At 49.3% G+C, this 20,511-nt stretch overlaps 1 protein-coding gene across 8 annotated transcripts in view; it reads left to right on the top strand.

Annotated features, from left to right (window-relative positions):
* ATL1 (atlastin GTPase 1) overlaps positions 1-20,511 on the top strand; it is a 33,214-nt gene that overhangs the window by 7,659 nt on the left and 5,044 nt on the right. For 3 of the 8 annotated variants that reach the window (XM_074869228.1, XM_074869227.1, XM_074869232.1), the window contains exons 2-12: positions 3,888-4,135; positions 4,507-4,641; positions 5,491-5,595; positions 7,246-7,296; positions 9,183-9,239; positions 13,329-13,421; positions 14,675-14,813; positions 16,747-16,874; positions 17,569-17,625; positions 18,893-18,964; positions 19,972-20,403. In XM_074869228.1, the coding sequence (XP_074725329.1) occupies positions 3,888-4,135; positions 4,507-4,641; positions 5,491-5,595; positions 7,246-7,296; positions 9,183-9,239; positions 13,329-13,421; positions 14,675-14,813; positions 16,747-16,874; positions 17,569-17,625; positions 18,893-18,964; positions 19,972-20,403 (1,517 nt within the window). The other 5 variants (XM_074869226.1, XM_074869225.1, XM_074869230.1 and 2 more) reach the window with 4 other exon arrangements.

Here is a 20,511-nt window from a genome sequence, read left to right as displayed (position 1 = left end):
TTAAGGGAAAAGCTGACTTTATTAGTTGGTCTCTGGAAAGCAGTTGGCGTTTCTGTGATCTGTTCTTCCATAGCTAAGGAAGAACAGGCTTAAGAAAGCACTCACCAGAGGTGTGTTGCATAATTAGTGACATGCAATTTCTCTAATTTATTCTTCTGTAGGAGCTTAAATACATCAGACATCATCTGTTGGTCTGTACACAGGTGCAATGTGAAATATACTGTTTTAATTTATTTAATTTTAACCAAAAATAACTCCGAAGAATGCTTTTTTCCTTAGACACTAATAAAGTGAGCTCTATGTCCTGTATTATGGGGCTGCCTGCATGAGTTGGGCCATTTCCTTGCTGCTGTCTGACAGCCCAGTCAGTATGAATGCAAATTCTGATCTCCTTCACCTTTCCACTCTGAATCACCATATGGAAAAGAGACATAGATTCCACCTGGCTTTAGAGTCATGGAAAGGAGCTATTATGAAATGCGGAAAAGGAATTTCTGAATGAGCGGCTTGAGGATTGACGTAATTGCAAGGCGCCGGGAGAGACCCGACAGGAAGGAGGAGTCAAGTTAGAAAATGAGTAAAAACAAGAGTGTGTTTAGGAAAGCTTAGCTCTCCTTCCTTTCCTTTCTGGCCAGATGATGTTTTGCCATTACCATGTACAACTTCCTTCAAAGCAAATAACTAATTTATGCCAGAAAGACCAATTAAGATAATTGATTTCCAGTAATGCGCAGCCATTTTATAAAATAATCTGGCTCTCCAATGCGGCAGATAATCTAATAAACAGAACGTGGAAGTTTCATCACATGGAAATAAACATGAAAAATAGTTTTGTCTGCAGATGGCAGAGATAACAGGGCTGAAATTAGTTCACACACCTGCTTAATATAATGCCTTTTCTCCTGATATCTCCAGTGATGGGTAATCAACACATCCTGCTCGTAATACTTTGTATTTTACCCGTGTGGTACAAACAGTCTGGCTTTCCTGGTGCTCAGGTGATGGAAACCATGGCCGCTTTGGACTGTTACCCGTGTCTGGAGACATTCTCCCAAAATTTATAAATACCTGCTAAAAAAATAAATATGTTCCTTACAGATTCTGATGTTTTGAAGGGACAACACAATCTCTGCTCCTCTGCACTGGTTGTCGCTCTTTCCAGCAACTGAACTGGAGGGAGAGGAAAACCTGGGAGATCCCATCCAGGCACCAACAGCAGCAGGAATCTGGCACCAACTGTAGCAGGATGGGACAGTCTCCTCTGTCCCCTGTCACAGTGCTCGGATCCTTGACCAGGACTGGCAGTCCATTCAGCTGGCTGAACTGGGGCACCCCTGCTGCCTTTCCCTCTGCGTGAAGCCCACAGACAGCAGGGTTTGTGCCCACCTCGGTACCCAGCTGGGTGCTCTGGCTTCAGCTCCCGTTTCTGCTCATGTGGGATGAGTAAAATGCTGGTGCCCTTCACCCTCGGAGGTGGGACTCGTCTGGGCTGGGGAGGTGGCACAGCTATTTCACCTAGGTTGGCTAGAGTCAGAAATGTTTAGATTTAATTTGATTTACAGATTTTTTCCTGCTTCTGCCACGAGTCACATCCTATACAAGGATGTCTCCACTGTCTTTTCTGTGCAGCTGTAAAAAGAAAAAAAGTTTTGACTCAGCTGAGCAGGGTGTTGGGAAACACCGTGGGAGAGGAGGTATTTCCTATCGTGGACTTTATATGGCACTTTTAGCGTGGCAGAGCTTAAAAAGAGCCCACAGGCCTGTGGCCCTTTATTACTTGTCCATACTTACGTGCTGGGAAGATCTTAATGCTGGAAGTGGTGTTTGGTGTGTGCAGCAAGAGGACTGACTGCTCTCAGAGGCCTTCATTTTTCAAGTTATTTGGCGATGTGTGGCTGGATCCTGGGTCCGTGTATTTGAAATGGGAAGGTTTTTTTTCCTGGAGGTCCCTAAGCAGTGACACGGGGCAGGGGCTGGTGTTTGAAGGGAGTTTGGTGCTGCTGGTCCCCGGCTGCTGTAGTCTGGTGGAGAATCTAGCTTTTCAGAGTGTTTGGGACTTTTGTTTTGCTAAAAAACCTCCAAGCATTGGGAAGAAAAGATCTTTGTCTTTCAACTGTGAGCAAAGAAAGCTTGTAGTATATGTCCGAGAGCCACCAGAAATCCCCTAGCAACCAGGCTTAATGATCCTGATATTTTGTTGCAGGATCATAGGAAATCAGAAACTCGTACAAAAGCACTGCTGTTATTTAAAATACAAAGTTGCTTCTGGAAGCTTCTTTATAAAGAGGCCCACAATGGGCAAACCCTATTCCTCTTGGTATTTATAGCTTGCCTTTTAGCATGTGCACACATAGTCCTTGTGCTTTCAAAGACGTGGACTGGCTGAAAACTGATTTCCCGAGGTCAGGGTCTGAAACAGAGACTGGGGAGATTTAACTTGAGGCTACTGTGTTTGGAAAGTTGCAGCCTGAGCCAACAAACCGAGAAGTTTTTGTAGAAATGTGGGGGAACTTTCCATCACACGCTCCCTTCCCTGCTGGCGAGGAGATGTCACGTGGCTGTAGGTGAGCTGACTGGCATAATTAATCACCTTCGGTATCTCTTCCCTGTGCCGGGAAGTTTGGAGACAGCGAAAGGAAAATTACTGGAGCTGGCCTGTTCTTTGCAAACCCCAGGGCTGTCTGTGGATGACAGGCCTTAAAACGCATCCTTCCCCTGTATCGTGGCAGGTACACAGAGCAGCCCAAACGGACCGTGAGGCCGTTAAAAGCTGTAAAAAGCTATAATCATCTCGGCTGCGCTGGCCTGGAGGATCACACGGGTGATACGAATCTGTCTGGCACGCTGCCATTGCCGAGTGTGGCCGCAGTGACTGAACGCTGGGTCCCTGCCCGGCCCCTCCAAAGGCTCCCGTGGCAGCGTCGTGCTTGTCCCTTCTCCCCGGTCCCGGCGCGGAGGTGAGACCCTCTTGTAAAGCCGTATGAACTCTACACAGCCTGGGCAGCGCTCGCCTCTGCCCCGGGGAGCAGCTCCGCAGGGAACCTTGCCCTTTAGAAGTGGGAGAGTGAGCAGTGCCTGTGCTTTACGTCTGCTTTCCACTTGGGAGTGAAGAGGTGGCTTTTATCAGGATGGGCATGTGTCTTTGTGGCCTGGTTCCTACTGGGGCTGTCTCGGGGGAGGCCGTTGATGAGGTTGATGGCAGAAGCAGCAGATTACGCTTCGAGCGTTCGTGCAGTCTGCAGATGGAGCAGGACTCTGCTGTTGCTACAGAAACAGCCGTCACACAGGATGCGTAAAGGCGGTGTCCTTTGATAGAAACATGAGGTACTTAGACACCTCAGCATGAATACTGCGTCTGTTTTTGAGAGAGCCTTCGGGAAGGACCTGGTGGTCCAGAGGAGAGGAGTCAGATGCCTAGATGATGTGAGCAGCAAGGGGTGACTGTGGGGCTTGGACCTTTCTTGTCTAGTCAAGAGAAGGCTAAGGGAGGTGTTATGGCCTGTGTTAAGGCTAAATGGAGGTGTTATGGCAGTCTTTGTGCATGGAAGAAGTTGTTGCAGGCAAGAAGAGAGTGATCTAGATGTTCTCCATGTCAGCTCTTGTAGGACAAAAAGTAATGGGTGTGTTTTGTCAAGGGAGATTCTGGCAGGGAACTCTCTGCCTGCTGGGAGCACGTGGACAGGTGGCCCCAAAGTAGCCTAGAGTCTGCATGGAGATGTCTGAAGCCAGGTTTGACAGACATCTGCTCTGAACGATGCTGTTTTAGGATGGATATTTGGGCTAGCTGACCTGTTACCACCCTGTCCAGCCCTGCTGTCTGTGATTCTGCGCTTTGCAGAAGAAGGACCTTAACAGCTCTATTTTTTTTGTTTTACTTGTTTACGCAGGTAGTTTTGCAGAGAAGACTTACGAGTGGAGCTCAGAGGAGGAGGAGTCCGTGAGGAAGGCAGGACCAGTGCAAGTCCTCATTGTCAAAGATGACCATTCCTTTGAACTGGATGAAGCCGCACTGAACCGCATCCTCCTCTCAGAGGCTGTCAGAGATAAAGAGGTCGTGGCTGTGTCCGTTGCTGGAGCTTTTAGAAAAGGAAAATCATTCCTGATGGACTTCATGCTGCGGTACATGTACAATAAGGTATGGCTCCAGCTCAGGTGGCTCTTCCCAGGGGTAGGCTGCTGCTGCTCCTTGCTCCCATGTACCACCCAGGGATGAGCTCTAGGCTTGGTGCTCTAAGAATGCTCAAGCCTCTCATTAGCATGGGCTTCCTAAAATAAAATAGAGAATAGAGAAGAAAATAGAGAAGATCCTTCTAGAGCCCTGTGCACCAGTGGGTCTCTGGTGGACTCCTGACTTTGGAGCAGAGATGTTCACATTTTCTGCCCTGTAGAAAACCTCTCTTATAGGGGCCGCCCCCCTCCAGCACTGGGGTGGAGACCGCACAGAGGAAAAATGTAAACCCAAAGTGAGGTGAGAACTCCAGCAACAACTTCTGTTCGTACCCGCAGGAAGCAGTGGACTGGGTTGGAGATTACAACGAGCCTCTGACTGGTTTCTCCTGGAGGGGAGGGTCTGAGCGGGAGACGACTGGAATCCAGATATGGAGCGAGGTTTTCCTGGTGGACAAGCCTGATGGTAAAAAGGTGTGTGCTTCTCTGTTGCATAGCTGTCTGTTGCTGGTCAGCTCATTTTTTCTTTCCCAGCTTTTGTAAGACTGTCTTGCCTTGTCTTAGGTGACCCAAATGCCTGTGCAAGTTTAGAGAAGGTTTTCAATACCATATTCCTAATTTAGCATGAATGGGTTTAATGTAATGAGTTGATATGATGTCTAGGTGTCCCTGATATGATGTCTTGGTGTCCCTCTTAACTCTGGGCATCCCAGAGTTTATTTCTCTGCTATTTGCAGGAATCTTGAATCTGAGGTCCTTGCTAACTACTCCTCTTTCCTAGAGCAATAGCGGTAAGGTGGAGTGTCTTCATTCAGGGTGATAAAATACAATGCAAACTGGATTTTGGGGCATCCTGCAAATTCAACTTAGAGCCAGGAATATTTGTATTCACCTCCTCTTTAATGAAGAGCCCAGCACCGGAGTGGCCCTGAATTATTCATGGTGTGATTTCTGATTCTGGCTGAATGTGTTTTGGGTTAAGGAGCTGTGATATGCTGCCATGTTTGGTTTCTGTGATGTGAAGCTAATGCAGACTTGGGAAGAGACCCATCTGCACTGACAGCAAGTATTTGAGGAGCAAAGCAGTCCCCTCCCCTCATTTTGCTGCCTGCTGGAGTCATTGCGCCATCAGGAGTGACTGGGGATGCTCTTCTCCTTTGTCCTCCACCAGTTCTAAGTCAGAGGCAGGAGCAGTGAGATTCCCAGCACAATAATGCAGCTGACGTTCACCCCCAAACCCCTTTGGCATTTGAGAATGGTTTTGCTTGGATGCAGATGCTGCATGGTTGCAGCCAAGGTGACGTGGAGCTTTCTGCCTCTCAGGTTGCGGTGTTGCTGATGGACACGCAGGGGACCTTTGACAGCCAGTCCACCCTGCGGGATTCGGCCACTGTGTTTGCCCTTAGCACAATGATCAGCTCGATACAGGTAAGAAGGGGGATGTCTCCAGGAGTCACTTCCTAAAAGACAATGACAAAAACCCAGTAGCTTGGCACCAGGCTAACGCAGCAGCTAGGCAGGGCCTTTGGTGGGAGAGAAAGGCCAGTGTGTTTGCTGCACTGAGTGCAGGGCTCACACATGCCTCCATCATCACAGGGAACAGTCTCTTCGCCTCATCTCACCCCAAGAGCAGGAGCAGCAGCTGCTGCACCCCTTTGCTTTCAGCTACCAAAGAGGAAAGGACCTTGGTCTGGGGAACTGGGTGTGCTTTTGTCTCGGCGCCGCTGGAGAAACCTCTGGGCTGGAGGTTTTCACACACCAGTGTTGCAGATGATAGTATTAACATGGTAATGATTTAACAGGAAATCTAGATTTATTAACAACTAACAGCACTTGATCATTACCAAATAATTCAGAAAATGTTATAAAAAATAGTGACTTGTTTACAGATTCTAAGATGACAAGATTCACACTAACTTACTTTATGGTATCTTAAATCTATACCTATGTACATGCGCATACACAAACACAAAATGTACAAACACACACAGAGACAAAATTATTCGGATCTAGTAGAATGAAGTATGTACCCACACACACCAGTAAGCAGAGAAAGAGTGGGTGAAAGAAGCTAGCTCAAAGTAAAATTTCCCTCCTCTCAAGTTTAGAGTACTCACAATGCCTTGGCATTCCTCAATGGGCGATAATTGTGACTCGAGGGGCTTGACTTCGCCCTGGCCTTCCGTCAGCTCTAGCAGCAGACCACACCTTAAGGGTTTTGATACCTGAGAGGCGTCCCAGCTCAGGGGAGATGCTGGTCACAGGCCTGCTGCAATCCAGGTGAGCTCAAAGGGTCTCCCTTGTGGTCACAATTTATAGGGTCCAAGATAATTGACTTTTGTCAGATACCTTTTGCTCACGCCCAGCTCGAACAACAAAGTATTCTGGTGTCTTCCAGCAGTTGCACAAGAACTTGATGAATGTGCAACTCTGTTATTCTTCCCATTTGACCACATCCCAGGCACAGGTGTGCCAGGCCCTTGGGAGATGACGGGCTGTTATAACCCTTTGGAGCAATCAGGAGGGCAGGAGCCAGGCTTGTTAAGGGGGCATTAGCAGTCCTTATCTCCACAGATTGGTGTATAGCTCAGGGGAGGTGGATGGAATCACACCTAGCACCAAGCAGCCCAACGAGGAGGGGTGAGAATTATACCACCACAACCAGTAACCATGTAGCCCGCTTGGGCGTCCCTTCCTCTCATCCAGCCTTTGCTCTTGGAGGGCAGCGTGAAAGGGATGGAAGCTGTGTCTTGGTGCAGAGCTCAGCACATCATAAAAATGGGGAAAAAGGAACATTATTTGAACTAACAGGCTTCCAGGCTGGTGGATGGCAGCGCTTGATGCTCCTGTGCTGGAGTGTTTTGCTGTGCAGAGAGTAGTGCCTGTCTGTCTGTCAGTGGGAGTCTGTCCAGCAGTACAGCTGTGCTTGGAGCCTGTCTTGTACCAGCACCATGGACCAGCTGGGACTTTGGCTGTGTCCCCATGATAATGTTGTAGGCTCTAACCACGCCAACCCATGTATTGGCCCAAAGGACGGGCCATTCTGAGATGCTCAGAAGTTTTTGTTTTTAAATGCAGGTTTACAACTTGTCCCAGAATGTGCAGGAGGATGATCTGCAGCACTTACAGGTAAGACCCTTGTCCCTGCTGCTCCTCGTCACTGAGCTGCCTGGATTATGCTCTGCGCTTGCAAGCTGCATTGCTCTGGAAAGGCACTTTCACATTTGTAGCCACAAAATATTTTTCAGTTTCCCCGCTCTCATTTTGGTTCACGGGCAGGGAGGAACAGTCATTTAGGTTGAAACCTGTCTCACCTATGCTCTTGTAGCATGGCTCCTGGGGGCTTGGGTCCTTTGGCAGGGCAGGCAGTGGGACACTTGCCAGGAAGGACTGTTCCTGTCTCCGGGGCATGTGTCTTCCTCGAGGCTGACAGCCTGTGGAGCTGGAAAGGGCCCACGCCTGTGCTTTGTGCTGCAGCGAGTGGCTGGAGGGCACAGAGAGGCTGAAAGAGCCAAGGCTGGTAAGTCAGGAGGCAAAAGTGACTGAGAGGGGAGGTGGTGACTGTCTCCAGCTGTGTACGAGGCTGCTGCAATGTGGAGAGCATTAACTTTTCTTAAATCCACAGTGCAAGGACAAATTGTCACGGGTGCTGCTGCAGTCAGAGAGAGTTAAGTTGACTTTCTAATGGTGAGGTTAGAGAAATACCAAACAGACTTGTGTAGGGCAGGTGTAGAGTACCCATCACAGCCCATCTCAGTGTGGAGCACCTGTCACAGGTCTGCCAGGAACAGTTTGGTTACAGCTCGCAGCCTGTGTGCCCTTCCATGGGATTATACTGGGGTTCCTCGGGGAGCAGAGACCCATCAGAGGCCAGGACTGATCCATGGGGCTGGAAACATGCAGTGACTTGCAGCAAGGGGGATAAAGTTCCTGGTAATAGGGAGGGAACCAGGGTAGTTACCCATGTCTTGGCTGTACTCCTGCTGCTGTGAGCATCCATCTGCTGCTCCCTGAGCAGGGGCAGTAAAAGTGCTCATCTGAAGGGACAGGGAAGCTGAAGGCAGAAGTTGCACTGTTCGCACTGTAGGATGGGACCTTTGCATTGTTAGGAGAAGCCCAAAGAAGTTAGGAACTGGTTTATAAGCCTGGATATTGACAGCTGGTGCTGGCTCCATACAGATCACCCTAAGGGTAATTACTGTTGGAGACAAGCAACTAATGGGATTTTTGTGGCACAGGTGTCCTGACAATTTCCTGTTATTAGCTCTGGCTTTCTCTTCTGTTTAGGTGATTAATTGATTGATTTGTTAGGTAGGTTTTTCCAGGAGCTTAAGAAAAAGGAAAGAAAAACAAAAGTCCAGCTGGAAAAATCAGCATTTGAAGACTGTATCATTTCAGTCAGTAAATATTTTTAGCAATCATACCTTTTTAACACTGAACTTATCCAATGCAACTTTCACTTTGGATTTTAAGTCATTATTGTTTAACATGTTGACCTGTTTCTAGGCATCTGTGAAATACATTATTGTGCCTTCAGTTAGAAATTACAGTCCAGAGAGGCTGGAGAGCCTTCAAATCTTGGTGGTATGTTGATCTTACAGTCTTTACACAGTGGGGGTTTGCAGGGAAAGGACTTATTTCTGAATTCTGCTTCTTACTGAGTGTTTAAAGAGAGCGGGGCTCCAGCAGTCCCCTGTAGCCTGTGAAGTTTCTGATTGGTATGAGAGCAACAGCAAGCAGCTGGCTTGAGCCATTTTTCACAGATTTAGCAGCCAAAGAGTCTAGGCTGAGATCTTTCACCTGAGGGCTCAGTATGGTTCTCCATAACAGCTCTCTGTGCCTCTCAGATGTGAGCTGAAAGCACACAGCCAGCCAGTTTCTGCTCCAGCTCCTCAAATGGTGCTGTTAGTCCCGAGTCAACAACTGCCCCGTGCCGCGTGTGCCTGTGTGGCCCGCAGTCCGGCCGTGCAGCCCGACAAGCTAACAGTCCTGTTGTTCTCTGCTTCTTTTTCCAGCTTTTCACCGAATACGGCCGGCTGGCCATGGAGGAGACATTCCTGAAACCTTTCCAGGTGAGTCCGAGGGTCCTGGCCAGCTGGTGGCCCGCTGGCCGGAGGTGGCTTGGCCCCGAGCCGGGTGGCTTCACCACGAGGTGTCACTGCAGTTTGCAGGACGGGAGGAGATGGGGATGCCTGGGGACTGGCTCAGCTGCACGGAGGAAAAGCTTTGTGCTCCCTTGCCTCCAAAGAGCCTTCCAAATACATCTGACATCCCTCTTTCTTTCCTCTCTGAACCCCTGCCATCCCCAGAGCTCTGCCCTGTCCTGCCAGATGTCCTGCCGGGCTTGGAAAGCAGGTTTTGCAGCGGGTTTGTCTACCCGGGGACTCTGCCCAGCCTTCACTCTGAGAGGCTTGAACCCGCTTGCCCTGGGAATCCCTGCTCCTGGCAAAATGAAAGGACGAGGATTAGATCAGAGCCCTTGTGAGTGACAGCAGAGCTGTGGGAAGGCTTGGTTTAAGTGGGGTTTTAACTTTAAATAAGTGACATCTGTTCACCCTGCTGCTTTCCAACCTGTGAAAAGCTGGTGTTCAAAAAAAAATGGAGAGTGTCGGGCAGACGCCAGCTTGCTCTGGACACCAGAGCTGTGAGCAGCTCTGGGGGTGGGAGGATATTTGGCTGTGACAGCCCCTTCCAGGAGGAGAGGGAATATGAGTGAAAAGGGACAAAGCTGAAGGTACCCGTGACATGGCTGAGGCAGCTCGCTAAAGCTCCAGTCCTTTAACAGATTGAGTCTTTGATGGGCTTTGATTATGGCTCCACTGAATCCTGGGAGGCTGGGAAGGTGGTTGAACAGGTTTCAGAGCTTTTGAGGGTCTGTGGGACCAGGTGTGAGCCAGGGAGAGGGCCTAAGGGGATAGAGGGAGCCATGCTGTGAGGTCCCCAGACGTCCCCAGGCCGCAGTGGAGCTGCAGGGCTTGTTGTGTGATCGGGGTGGTAAATTGAAGGAAAACACCTTCTGTGGGGCTCTGGCCTTACCCTGTACAAGTTGTTCCTTTAACCAGATGCTCTTTGGCACTCCCAATGGCTCGATCCAACTTCCAGCTGGCATCCCCAGTAGGTTAGGTGGTAGCTGGGTGGGGGTTTGTGAGCTTCCCAAAGTGGAAAACAGCAGAGAGCAGAACGTGCTGTAAAAATGCAAATAGTGATGGGGAACAGGTTACAGCTATTTTACTTTTGCCTTCCAACCTAAAAACAGAACTGCTGTCCTCACCACCATCCTGGAAGGCCTAAGGGGTTTATAGGGTGTCTGTAGTCAGGAAGTGGAAATAAAATTAAAAGGATAAAAAATACAAGAAACAGACAAATTGAGATTTTGGGGAGCTTTGAGGATATATCGGATGCTGTCATGGGCAGATGACTGATAAACGATGTTAGAAAGCTGCCAGTAGAAACATACTACTTGTAGTAGCAAGAGCTAGGAGAAAATTGTAACGTAGTACTGAGAAAAGCCAGACATTAAATAAATATTTCTGTTCCTTATTTAAAAACTATCAGGATAATGTAGCCAAATATTTCAGTGAAAGTGAAATACTTTCTACTTCATCAGTAAGGGGGAGGCTGTAAGGGGAAACTTTTAAATATGCTTAAATCATTAGGACTGGATAATAGACCCTGATTTTACCAAAAGCTGTAATTGCTGTCAAGTCACACAGTTTTGTGGATAGCAAGTCTTGTCAAACAATCCCGTTATCAATTTTTAAAAGACTGTGAGTTTGTTTGATAAAGGTAACTATCACCATGATATGTTGCTTTCTGTAAACCTTATCTCCCTATGATGCAGATTAAAAGCAAGTGAACAACATACCAAATCTGCATTGTCTGGTTTAATCCATTGTAAATGGATTAAAAAACTCATTAACTGATAGATGAACTAATTTTAATTGGGAATCATCATCCTTCAGAAGTGTTTCCTTGGGGCTCCCCCTCAAGGTCTCTCTGATTCACTGTCATCTTCATTAATGATCTGGGGAAAAATACCAAACAACTGGTGGTAACCTTGTGGATGTGCTGAAACTTGGTGGAAGGATCGATGGTGATGTGGCCAGGTGAGCAACGGAGATCCACAGGCAGAGTCACCTTCCACTAGCCCAGGTTGCCCAAAGCCCCGTCCAACCTGGCCTTGAACCCTTCCAGGGAGGGGGCAGCCACAGCTTCTCTGGGCAACCTGTGCCAGGGCCTCACCACCCTCACAGGGAAGAATTTCTTCCTTATATCTAATCTGATTCTCCCCTCTGTCAGTTTAAAACCCCTTTTCTAGCAGGGAGGACGAGGCAGTGTGCAGCTCAGTGAGTGTAGCTGAGGCTGGGCAAAGTCAGGCTAGCAACGAGGAGCACACTGTTAATGAGGGGGCAATATAATGGTTAGGGTGGCCTAACGAGAGATGCAGGGGCTTCTCTGGTAGCTGCAGGCTTTAAACTGAGACAGCTCTCTTTGCAGAAGAGAATCTACAGCTTGAGTTTCTTCTGGGTGAGGTTCCAGGCCTGTAAATCAAACAAGCTGAACCTCTTTTGTTATTAAAATGTACAAAGCTACAAAGGAGGCTTTGGAAGATGGCTCCTATAGGAAAATGCTGCCAAGCAGGGAGTGTAGAGAAAACATTGATAGCAAGGCAGTTGCATTGATCCTGCTGGAAGGGAAGAAATATTTGGCAGTGGAAAATGAACGTTTCCTCTCCACGGTGTGTCCTCGCTGAATCTGCCCCACGAGACCTCACCAGACCCTGGTCCTGGTTGTGATGCCCTTGCAAAGGCTGTGTGTGGTGTCTGGCAGTTTGGGCCGAGGGTGGCTCTGAGGCATGGCAAAGACAGCATGTCTAGAACAATTTTCCTTAAGAAAAAAAGAAAATAATTACAGAGTCAAACAGTGCGAGGCATGCAGAATGTGTTTGTGGAAAAGTCCTAAACATGGACTTGTCCATCTCATGGTCTTAGAAAGAACAGAACGTCCTGAAACAGCTAACTGGGTGCAGTTGCTGTGGCTTGTCATGCAGCTAGGAATGACCAACTCGCTCTTCTCTCTTTTTTATTTTTTCCTTTCCTGATGTTTTATGGAAGAGGAATAAGGAGGGGAAATATTTTTCTCTCCCTCCACTATATCTTTGTTCTAAACATAGACAATTTTTAGGGAAATTCCAATGAAATGGATTCCACTTGCTGACCTGCTTATTCATGTGCCTGAGAGGAACCCTGGCAGCCCTGCCAGGCCCTCCTGGGCTTCAGCATTCAGGCCTTCCCCCTCCAAACTGTGTATTTGTTACATGGGATGTAGGTCCCTTGCACAGATGAGACACTGGAGATGGGATTTTTTCTGAAAACATTTTTTTTCTAAAGATTAAAAGTTGACTGTACTGGTATTTATTTATTTATTGCATAGGAACTTTGAATGCCTCAATAAAGATTACAAAAGCCAGTGATTTCTTATTCACCCTCGTTATCCTGCATCTGCTTCTCATTAAAAGTCTGTCTGGAAGGCTGCCCAGTGAAAAATGCTGAAAAAATGAGCCTGTAAAATTCCCATAGGATGGAACTAAATGTGGCTGGAATTAGGGAGCTCATTGCCTTTTGTCCTGGTTAGCAAAAATCTCTTGTTTTGCAGTTTAACTGACTGACGCTATTCTTCAAGCTAGGGAATCAAACTGCCACCCAGCAAACAGTCGTACAGCAGTCCTGGGTCTCCTCCCTCCTTCCCCTTGTAGGACACAGCCACCCGTGCAGTGAGTCTGCATGGTCTCAGTACTGGGGTGGCCTTGCACAGAGGGGTGTTTCCACCAGTAAAGGTGTGAGATGCTGCTGGAGCTGGGCAGAGACTCGGGGCTGGGTCTTGTTGTGGCACAAAGATGGGGGCGAGGGTGCTGTGGGGGGTTCTGCCACTGCTGCGGGCTCTGAGCAGGGGAAGGAGGCCCTGAACTCCCTTGTGAACCCCTTTTTGATAAGGTACAGCAGAGTTATGTGTCTCATGTAGCCAGTCCTGGTCCTGCGATTAGCAGCAAACAGAGCAATGCCCTTGAGAGGTGAGTTTTTCCGAGCTGGAGCAGCTGGTAACTTTGACTCAGTGGCACTGTATGGCACTGACCCTGTTGTGTTTCTGTCTCCTTTTTCTAGTCCCTTATATTCCTTGTTCGTGACTGGAGCTTCCCGTATGAGTTTTCCTACGGATCTGATGGCGGCGCAAGATTTCTGGAGAAGCGGCTGAAGGTGCGTTCTCTCTCATCTGGGTTCATTGAATGAGCAGTGCTAAGCCTGGGGGGCACTCTCATGGGTGACGGAGAGTGAAGAGGCAAATCTGCATAATACACTGCCATCACCTGCGAGGATTTTTTGGGCCCCTCACTCCAAGAAGGCCATTGAATGACTCGAGCGTGTCCAGAGAAGGGCAACGGAGCTGGTGCAGGGTCTGGAGCACAGGTCTGATGGGGAGCGGCTGAGGGAACTGGGGGGGTTTAGTCTGGAGAAGAGGAGGCTGAGGGGAGACCTCATGGCCCTCTACAGCTACCTGAAAGGAGGGTGCAGAGAGGGGGATGAGTCTCTTGAGCCAAGGAACAAGCGCCAGGACAAGAGGGAATGGCCTCAAGCTGCACCAGGGCAGGGTCAGACTGGCTCTTAGGAAGTATTTCTTTGCAGAAGGGGTTGTTGGGCGTTGGAATGGGCTGCCCAGGGCAGGGGGGGAGTCCCCATCCCTGGAGGGGTTGAAGAGTCGGGTTGACCCAGCGCTGAGGGATCTGGTGGAGTTGAGAATGGTCAGTGTGAGGTTCATGGTTGGACTGGAGGAGCTTCAAGGTCTTTTCCTACCAAGATGATTCTGTGATGAAGAGTGCACAGGACACAAGGGTGGGACCTTGATCTGGGGGACAACAGATGCCACAGAAGAGGCATTTTAGGAGACTGAATTTCCTTGCCCCGTTCAGTGGAGGGCTGAGGCTGCTTGTGCTAGGCCTGAGCCCAGGCTCCCTGGGGCTCTCTTGCTGGGAGCAGCTGGGAGAGGCGTTAGAGATGGGAGCCAGCAGATTCCCTAGAGACCAGGAACGATGTTTTAGTAATAGGTAGTTGTACAGTAAAACTGATAGGCGAGGGCTCCGCTGGGATTAATCAGGAAATGCATAGGCGATTTGATAGTCGAGAGACCTAATTAAAGGGAAGACAAGAATGGCCCTAGTGGGAAATCCCAAATGTTTTTGTATTCCAGTCATACACGGACATGCACATTTTCCAAACGATAATAACATGCCCCAGGGCATGTGGTTGGAGATACGCTTGTTCCTTTGTCGCTGGAAGAGCCTTGTTTTTCTCTTCACGTGGCATATCTCTACGGGGTGTCCTTCTCTGTTGCTTTTCTCACTTTAAGCAGCCACAGTGTGGAGTACTCCATGCTCCTGCCAGCACTGCTGGCCCAGTGTTACGGGTGTCCCCATCAGAAGGAAACCCCCTGACCCCAAACCGGTCTCTTGCAGGTCTCAGGAAATCAGCACGAAGAGCTGCAGAACGTCAGAAAGCACATCCATTCCTGCTTCACCAAAATCTCCTGCTTCCTCTTACCTCACCCGGGCCTGAAAGTTGCCACCAACCCTAATTTCGATGGAAAACTGAAAGGTATGAAGGCAAAGGTCTGGTTTTTAAGCAGATACTTTAGATGCCCTGGCGGATTGTCCCGCTGGTTCCTAAAACCTCTACAAGTATTTTCCATGCTCAAACTTCTGGGAGAGGAGCTGGATCCTCCTCCCAACACATGTTCGGCTCATTCTTCCAAGTCCAGCAGCTGCCCATTCATTGCCAGGTGCTTTTAACTTGGGACAGAGGTGGAGGCTGAAAAGGTGTGGGAGGCCAAAAGGTCTCAGAGCCACTGGCAATAAGCATTTTCAGGACAGATGATGGATAGGCAGGGCTGAGATAGGGAGTTTATGGACACGGTGTTAAGCCTGCAATTAACTCCTGTTCCTCACTGGCAATTCAGCCCAGATGCAGAGCGGTGCAGACTGGTTGCTGCAAGGCAGACTGGTGCTTGTGGAGGATGGAAGGCCGGTTATGTGTGCTCTCAAGGAAACTTTATTTCACTTTGAAAAGCTTTCCAAGGAATATTTAATCTTCCTGACTTATCTGATCAGTGGTTTCCCAACAGGGCAGACTTAGTTCAACAGGTAAAAAAAAAAAAAAAAGAGAGGAAGGAAAAAAAGCCGTGGTAAGATTCTCCACCTTGAAAGGAGCCACATGCTGTGGAATTTTTCAGTTGCTTGCTGTGAACCAACTGCTTACCAGCATCTCTGGTTACAGGCTGCTTGCAATCTTAGCAGTAGAGAAAGTAGCCCATTAGTCACTTGAAATAAATTAGCAGACAGAAGGAGGTTACTTTTTCTCTGGTTTTATCTGGCTGGTGATCAGACTTGTTCTGGCACTCCATGCTAACCAGCAAGCAGGACAGCGAGGCGAGGGGGGAGGCACCCTGATGGAAACTGAGCTGATCTCTGCTAGCTCCCCCCTTAATTTTGGGTGCTGAGTAGTATTGAACAAGTGGTATGTCCAGAACTGGCACAGGAGTTGTCAGTGGCTTCTTGACACCATTTTTCTTTTTCCCTCAGAGCTGTACACAGCTTTTTGTGCTCTGATGGAAGAAATGTGGGGAAACGTCCCCTCTCTCCTTACCTTCCAAATGCCTGGATGCTGGATTGTTTTTTCTGTGTCTGGCCTTGTACAGTTTAATTTAAATGGCAATAAATACGTGTGGGACACTATGAAGCTGTAAGAATGCCTGTTAGTAGATGAGTCTGCCTCTGTTAAAGTGACACAAGCAGCCCATGGGCCCCAGCTCTGTGCTTTGGCAAAGGGGACAGGCTGGTAGGAGCAACGACTGTGCCTGTTCCTGGTACCTGCACCGAGGGGTGTCTGACGGTGCAGTCTAAATGCACAGTCACTTGCTGGAGTCCTTAGTGTACCTGTACCAAGTGCCTAATGGTTTGCAAAAGCTTTAAAATGCTTTGCAATGAGAATTTTGTGTATGGATTCATAGACAACTAAGAACTCAGCACAAAAAGTCTTACCTGCTGGCTCAGGAGATGGCAGAGATGAGAACCAGAGAGCCCTGGCAGAAGATTTCCACTACGGGTGCCATGGAGCAGAGCAGAGGGAAGACACAACACGTGTCTGTGCCCTGTAGGCTCAATCAAGGTCATGGTTTGCAAATTGTGTATGTGTCTAGGCAAGAAGATGCCACGCTCTGGCTATCAGCACTGCGTGCACATCAGCAAGAGCAGGGTTGGTTTTTTTTTCCCATGCAGTCACATTTGTGTTTGCACAAGTATTTTTGAGACCATGAGGCTGGTTTGTGGCTATACGCACAGCTGTATATTCTGCCCACGGGTTAAGGAACTACTTAATTGGGGCCATGATCATTTCTGAGTGCTCACATCACTAAAATTACAGGGTGTCTGAGCCTCTGGCTTGACTCTCCCACTCTTGTTTCATGTTAGTGCACACTGAAGCACAAGTCTGACGTTGGGCTGGTGCTGATGACACTGGGTTTTGTTTCCAGAAATAGACGATGAGTTCATCAAGAACTTGAAGATTTTGATTCCTTGGCTTCTTAGTCCCGAGAGCCTGGATGTTAAGGAGATCAATGGAAACCATATCACCTGTCGAGGCCTTGTGGAGTATTTTAAGGTATTGGCTTATTTAAGAGAAATTTGGCTTATTAATCTGGGGCACACTTGCACTTTTGCTGTAATTAAACGGGAAAGCAGCAGCAGGCAAGCCAGCTGGAGGAAATGTTGTTGGTCTAGCTAATAGTGCTGGCTCCCATTGCTGCAGAAAGCAAACACCTCGCAGTTGTGTATTTGGCCACGCACTAAGCACAAGAAGTGGGCAGGGCTGTTTCCCCCCCCCCCCCCCCCCCCGAGAACTGGGGACCAGGGGGAGGTAGACTGAGGGCCGTATTCCCATTGCCTTTGGAAAAAGCTTATTTTTGTTGTCATGACTACTGGGACATTTTCATGCAAGACATCAGTGAGTAATTCTCACCACCTACTCTCCAGGGCTACCTGACTCTGGCTCCTTCTCCTTCAGTGAAGGATGGAGGTAGGTGCAAATCTGATGGTAGAGATATTTAGTGTAAGTGGTGGAGCGAGAGCCTTGAGTGACTGACCCAGGCCACCCAAGGAGTCGACCTCGAGCCATGTTACGTAGCATTTTCTGACAGAGCATCCCCTGCCAAAGCCATCTTGTGCCAGGAATGTCCTCCTCTTCTGTGCTTTTAACATCCTGTTAAAGCTGTGTCTGGAACTGGGTGGGGGTGTTTGTGTGTTGCTCATGTATGCCGAATTCAATGTGATTTCATTTTCTGTGCACTATTTTGCAGGCATACATAAAGATCTACCAAGGGGAAGAATTGCCACACCCCAAGTCGATGCTGCAGGTATGTGAGTGTGAGCTGGTGGGCATTCACGCGCTGTAATTGCCATTGATTTCCAGTTAATTGTCAGAGATGTCCAGCTAGTGGAGCACATTGGGTCTTCTGTGATTTTATTCCAAACGCCTTAGTGTAACAGCCCTTTTGGAATGATTTGGCACGGCTCACGCACCTCGGCCGGACTGTGGTGCTGGAATTATTCCCCCTCAGGTAAACAGCATCGGAGGTGACCCGGCCCTGCACGCGGGCAGCAGCTGCTGGGCTGCAGCTCTGCTCTCGGAGCCAGGCGGCTTTGCGGGAGGTTGCAGCTGTAGCTGTTTACATATGACTGAGCCTTTTATCTGCTTTCTTGCTGTTTCCCACAGCCAAAGCCAAAGTTTTAAGTTGCGCTGGCTTGGAGGGTAGGAATCCTCTCTTCATGCAGGCTTTTGTCTGGGGGGACTGAGGAGACTGGACTTGTAAATACGGGATGATCTTAGGCTGGGGAGAGCACACTTGGCTAAGAAAGACAAGGGAGCTGTTTAATTCTGTATGTGTGCACCAGGGTGCAGTGAACATGTGAACCATGGGTACCCAGGCAGCCAGTGGCCACTACTCTCTGCAATTACACTTCTTAACCCCATCTTGTATCCTGGCTCGTATCAGCACTAGCGTGGCCAGCAGGGACAGGGAAGGGATCTTACCCCTGGACTCGGCACTGGTGAGGCCTCACCTCGATTTCTGGGTTCAGTTTTGGGCCCCTCACTCCAAAAAGGCCATTGAATGACTCAAGTGTGTCCAGAGAAGGGCAACGGAGCTGGTGCAGGGTCTGGAGCACAGGTCTGATGGGGAGAGGCTGAGGGAACTGGGGGGGTTTAGTGTGGAGAAGAGGAGGCTGAGGGGAGACCTCATGGCCCTCTACAACTCCCTGAAAGGAGGGTGCAGAGAGGGGGGATGAGTCTCTTGACCCAAGGAACAAGCGCCAGGACAAGAGGAAATGGCCTCAAGCTGTGCCAGGGCAGGGTCAGACTGGCTCTTAGGAAGTATTTCTTTGCAGAAGGGGTTGTTGGGCGTTGGAATAGGCTGCCCAGGGCAGGGGGGGAGTCCCCATCCCTGGAGGGGTTGAAGAGTCGGGTTGACCCAGCGCTGAGGGATCTGGTGGAGTTGGGAACGGTCAGTGTGAGGTTCATGGTTGGACTGGAGGATCTTCAAGGTCTTTTCCAACCTTGATGATCCTGTGATTCTGTGATTCTTTCTGCTGCTAAACTTTGCGCCCCTTTTGCCCTTCTTGCAGGCCACAGCAGAAGCCAACAATTTAGCAGCAGTTGCCACTGCCAAAGACACCTACAGCAGGAGAATGGAAGAGGTAGGTGGTGCTGAGCACGTCATTTCACAGCGCTTGTGTCTCCTGGCTCTCCTGTCCTCACAGGGAAACCTCCCCACCTGGGTTCCTGATAGAAAACGTCCTGCGTGGGCTTGGCCAGGACTGGTTACGGTGCTGCACGTTCAGCATCCCAAAGGAGGTCTCTCCTGTGTTCGTGGTGGAAAAGGGGCTTTCTGGCAGGCTGGAGGAGAGCAGTGCCTGCTCAGGGTATGGCAGGACAGGGAAGGTGACTGACAAATGCTCACTGTTTCATCCCATGGCAGCTTTTTGCAGACCACGTGGCCTCCGCTGAATTTGCATCCTCTTCCCAGCATTCCCCGGCATGGATGGATGCAACCCCAAAATGTGAGGTAGTGGGGTGGCAGCACCGCTTGACCATGCAACCCCTGCTATGGCTGGTGCTAATTAGGGGCTCAAGTCATTATCACTGGCTTTTCACCCATGCCCTGCCCTGTCAGCCCATCTCTCAGTTCTGGTGAGGGGATGGTTGTGATGTTTTAAGATGAAGCTCAGACTCCAGCCACTTCCAGGCCCCCACTCCGTTCATCAGTATTGGAGATTGCTGCTTATTGGCAGCAAAAAGCTACAGAGCTGCGTGGCCGAACTGTCCGTGGACCACCCTGGGCCTTAAAACTAACATGTCCATACCCCAAAGTGGAAGGAAAATGCTGTGGAGTTTCCAGCATGAGAAAATAATGGTGTTCAGGGTCCTGCTGGTCAGCGTAGCTCAGCTGTTGGTGTTACCTGAGATCCTGGTTTGGGCTGTGAGCGAATTGAGCAGGGGAGCTGTGGGATGCAGCTTCCCAGTGCAGACACCCGCTGCCCCATTTTAACCCCCAGATGGACAGCGCAGTCGTGGAGGTTTTCCTGCGGGATGTCCGTGCCAACCAGGAACCTGTAGAGCCCCAATTCCAGTGGTTTGCATGGCTCAGCACAGGAGCTGTGGGTGCTGAGGTTTCTGGAGTGATTGTGCTGTGTTTTCCATGCAGGTCTGTGGTGGGGACAAGCCCTTCCTTGCACCTAGCGACCTCCAGACCAAACACATGGAGCTGAAAGAGGAGGCTGTGAAGCTGTTCCGCGGGGTGAAGAAGATGGGTGGGGAGGAGTTCAGCCGTCGCTACCTCCAGCAGCTGGAGAACGAGATAGATGAGCTCTACATCCAGTACATCAAGCACAACGACAGCAAGAACATCTTCCACGCCGCCCGCACCCCCGCCACACTCTTTGTGGTCATCTTCATCACTTACGTGATAGCTGGAGTGACCGGCTTCATTGGCTTGGACATCATAGCCAGTCTGTGCAACATGATCATGGGCTTGACACTTATCACACTGTGTACCTGGGCTTATATCAGATACTCTGGGGAGTACAGAGAACTGGGCGCAGTAATAGACCAAGTGGCCGCAGCGTTATGGGACCAGGTAGGATAAAGAGCTTTTGATTTAAAACAAACCAGAAAAAACAACCCCAAAACCAAAAAAAAACCCCGCCAAGTTCTTAAGCATTGAGTTTCCCGGGGCTTTTCCTTC

The sequence above is a fragment of the Strix uralensis genome, chromosome 4 (assembly GCF_047716275.1).
Source record: "Strix uralensis isolate ZFMK-TIS-50842 chromosome 4, bStrUra1, whole genome shotgun sequence".
NCBI lineage: Eukaryota > Metazoa > Chordata > Aves > Strigiformes > Strigidae > Strix > Strix uralensis.
This window is presented reverse-complemented; position numbering and strand designations above follow the sequence as displayed.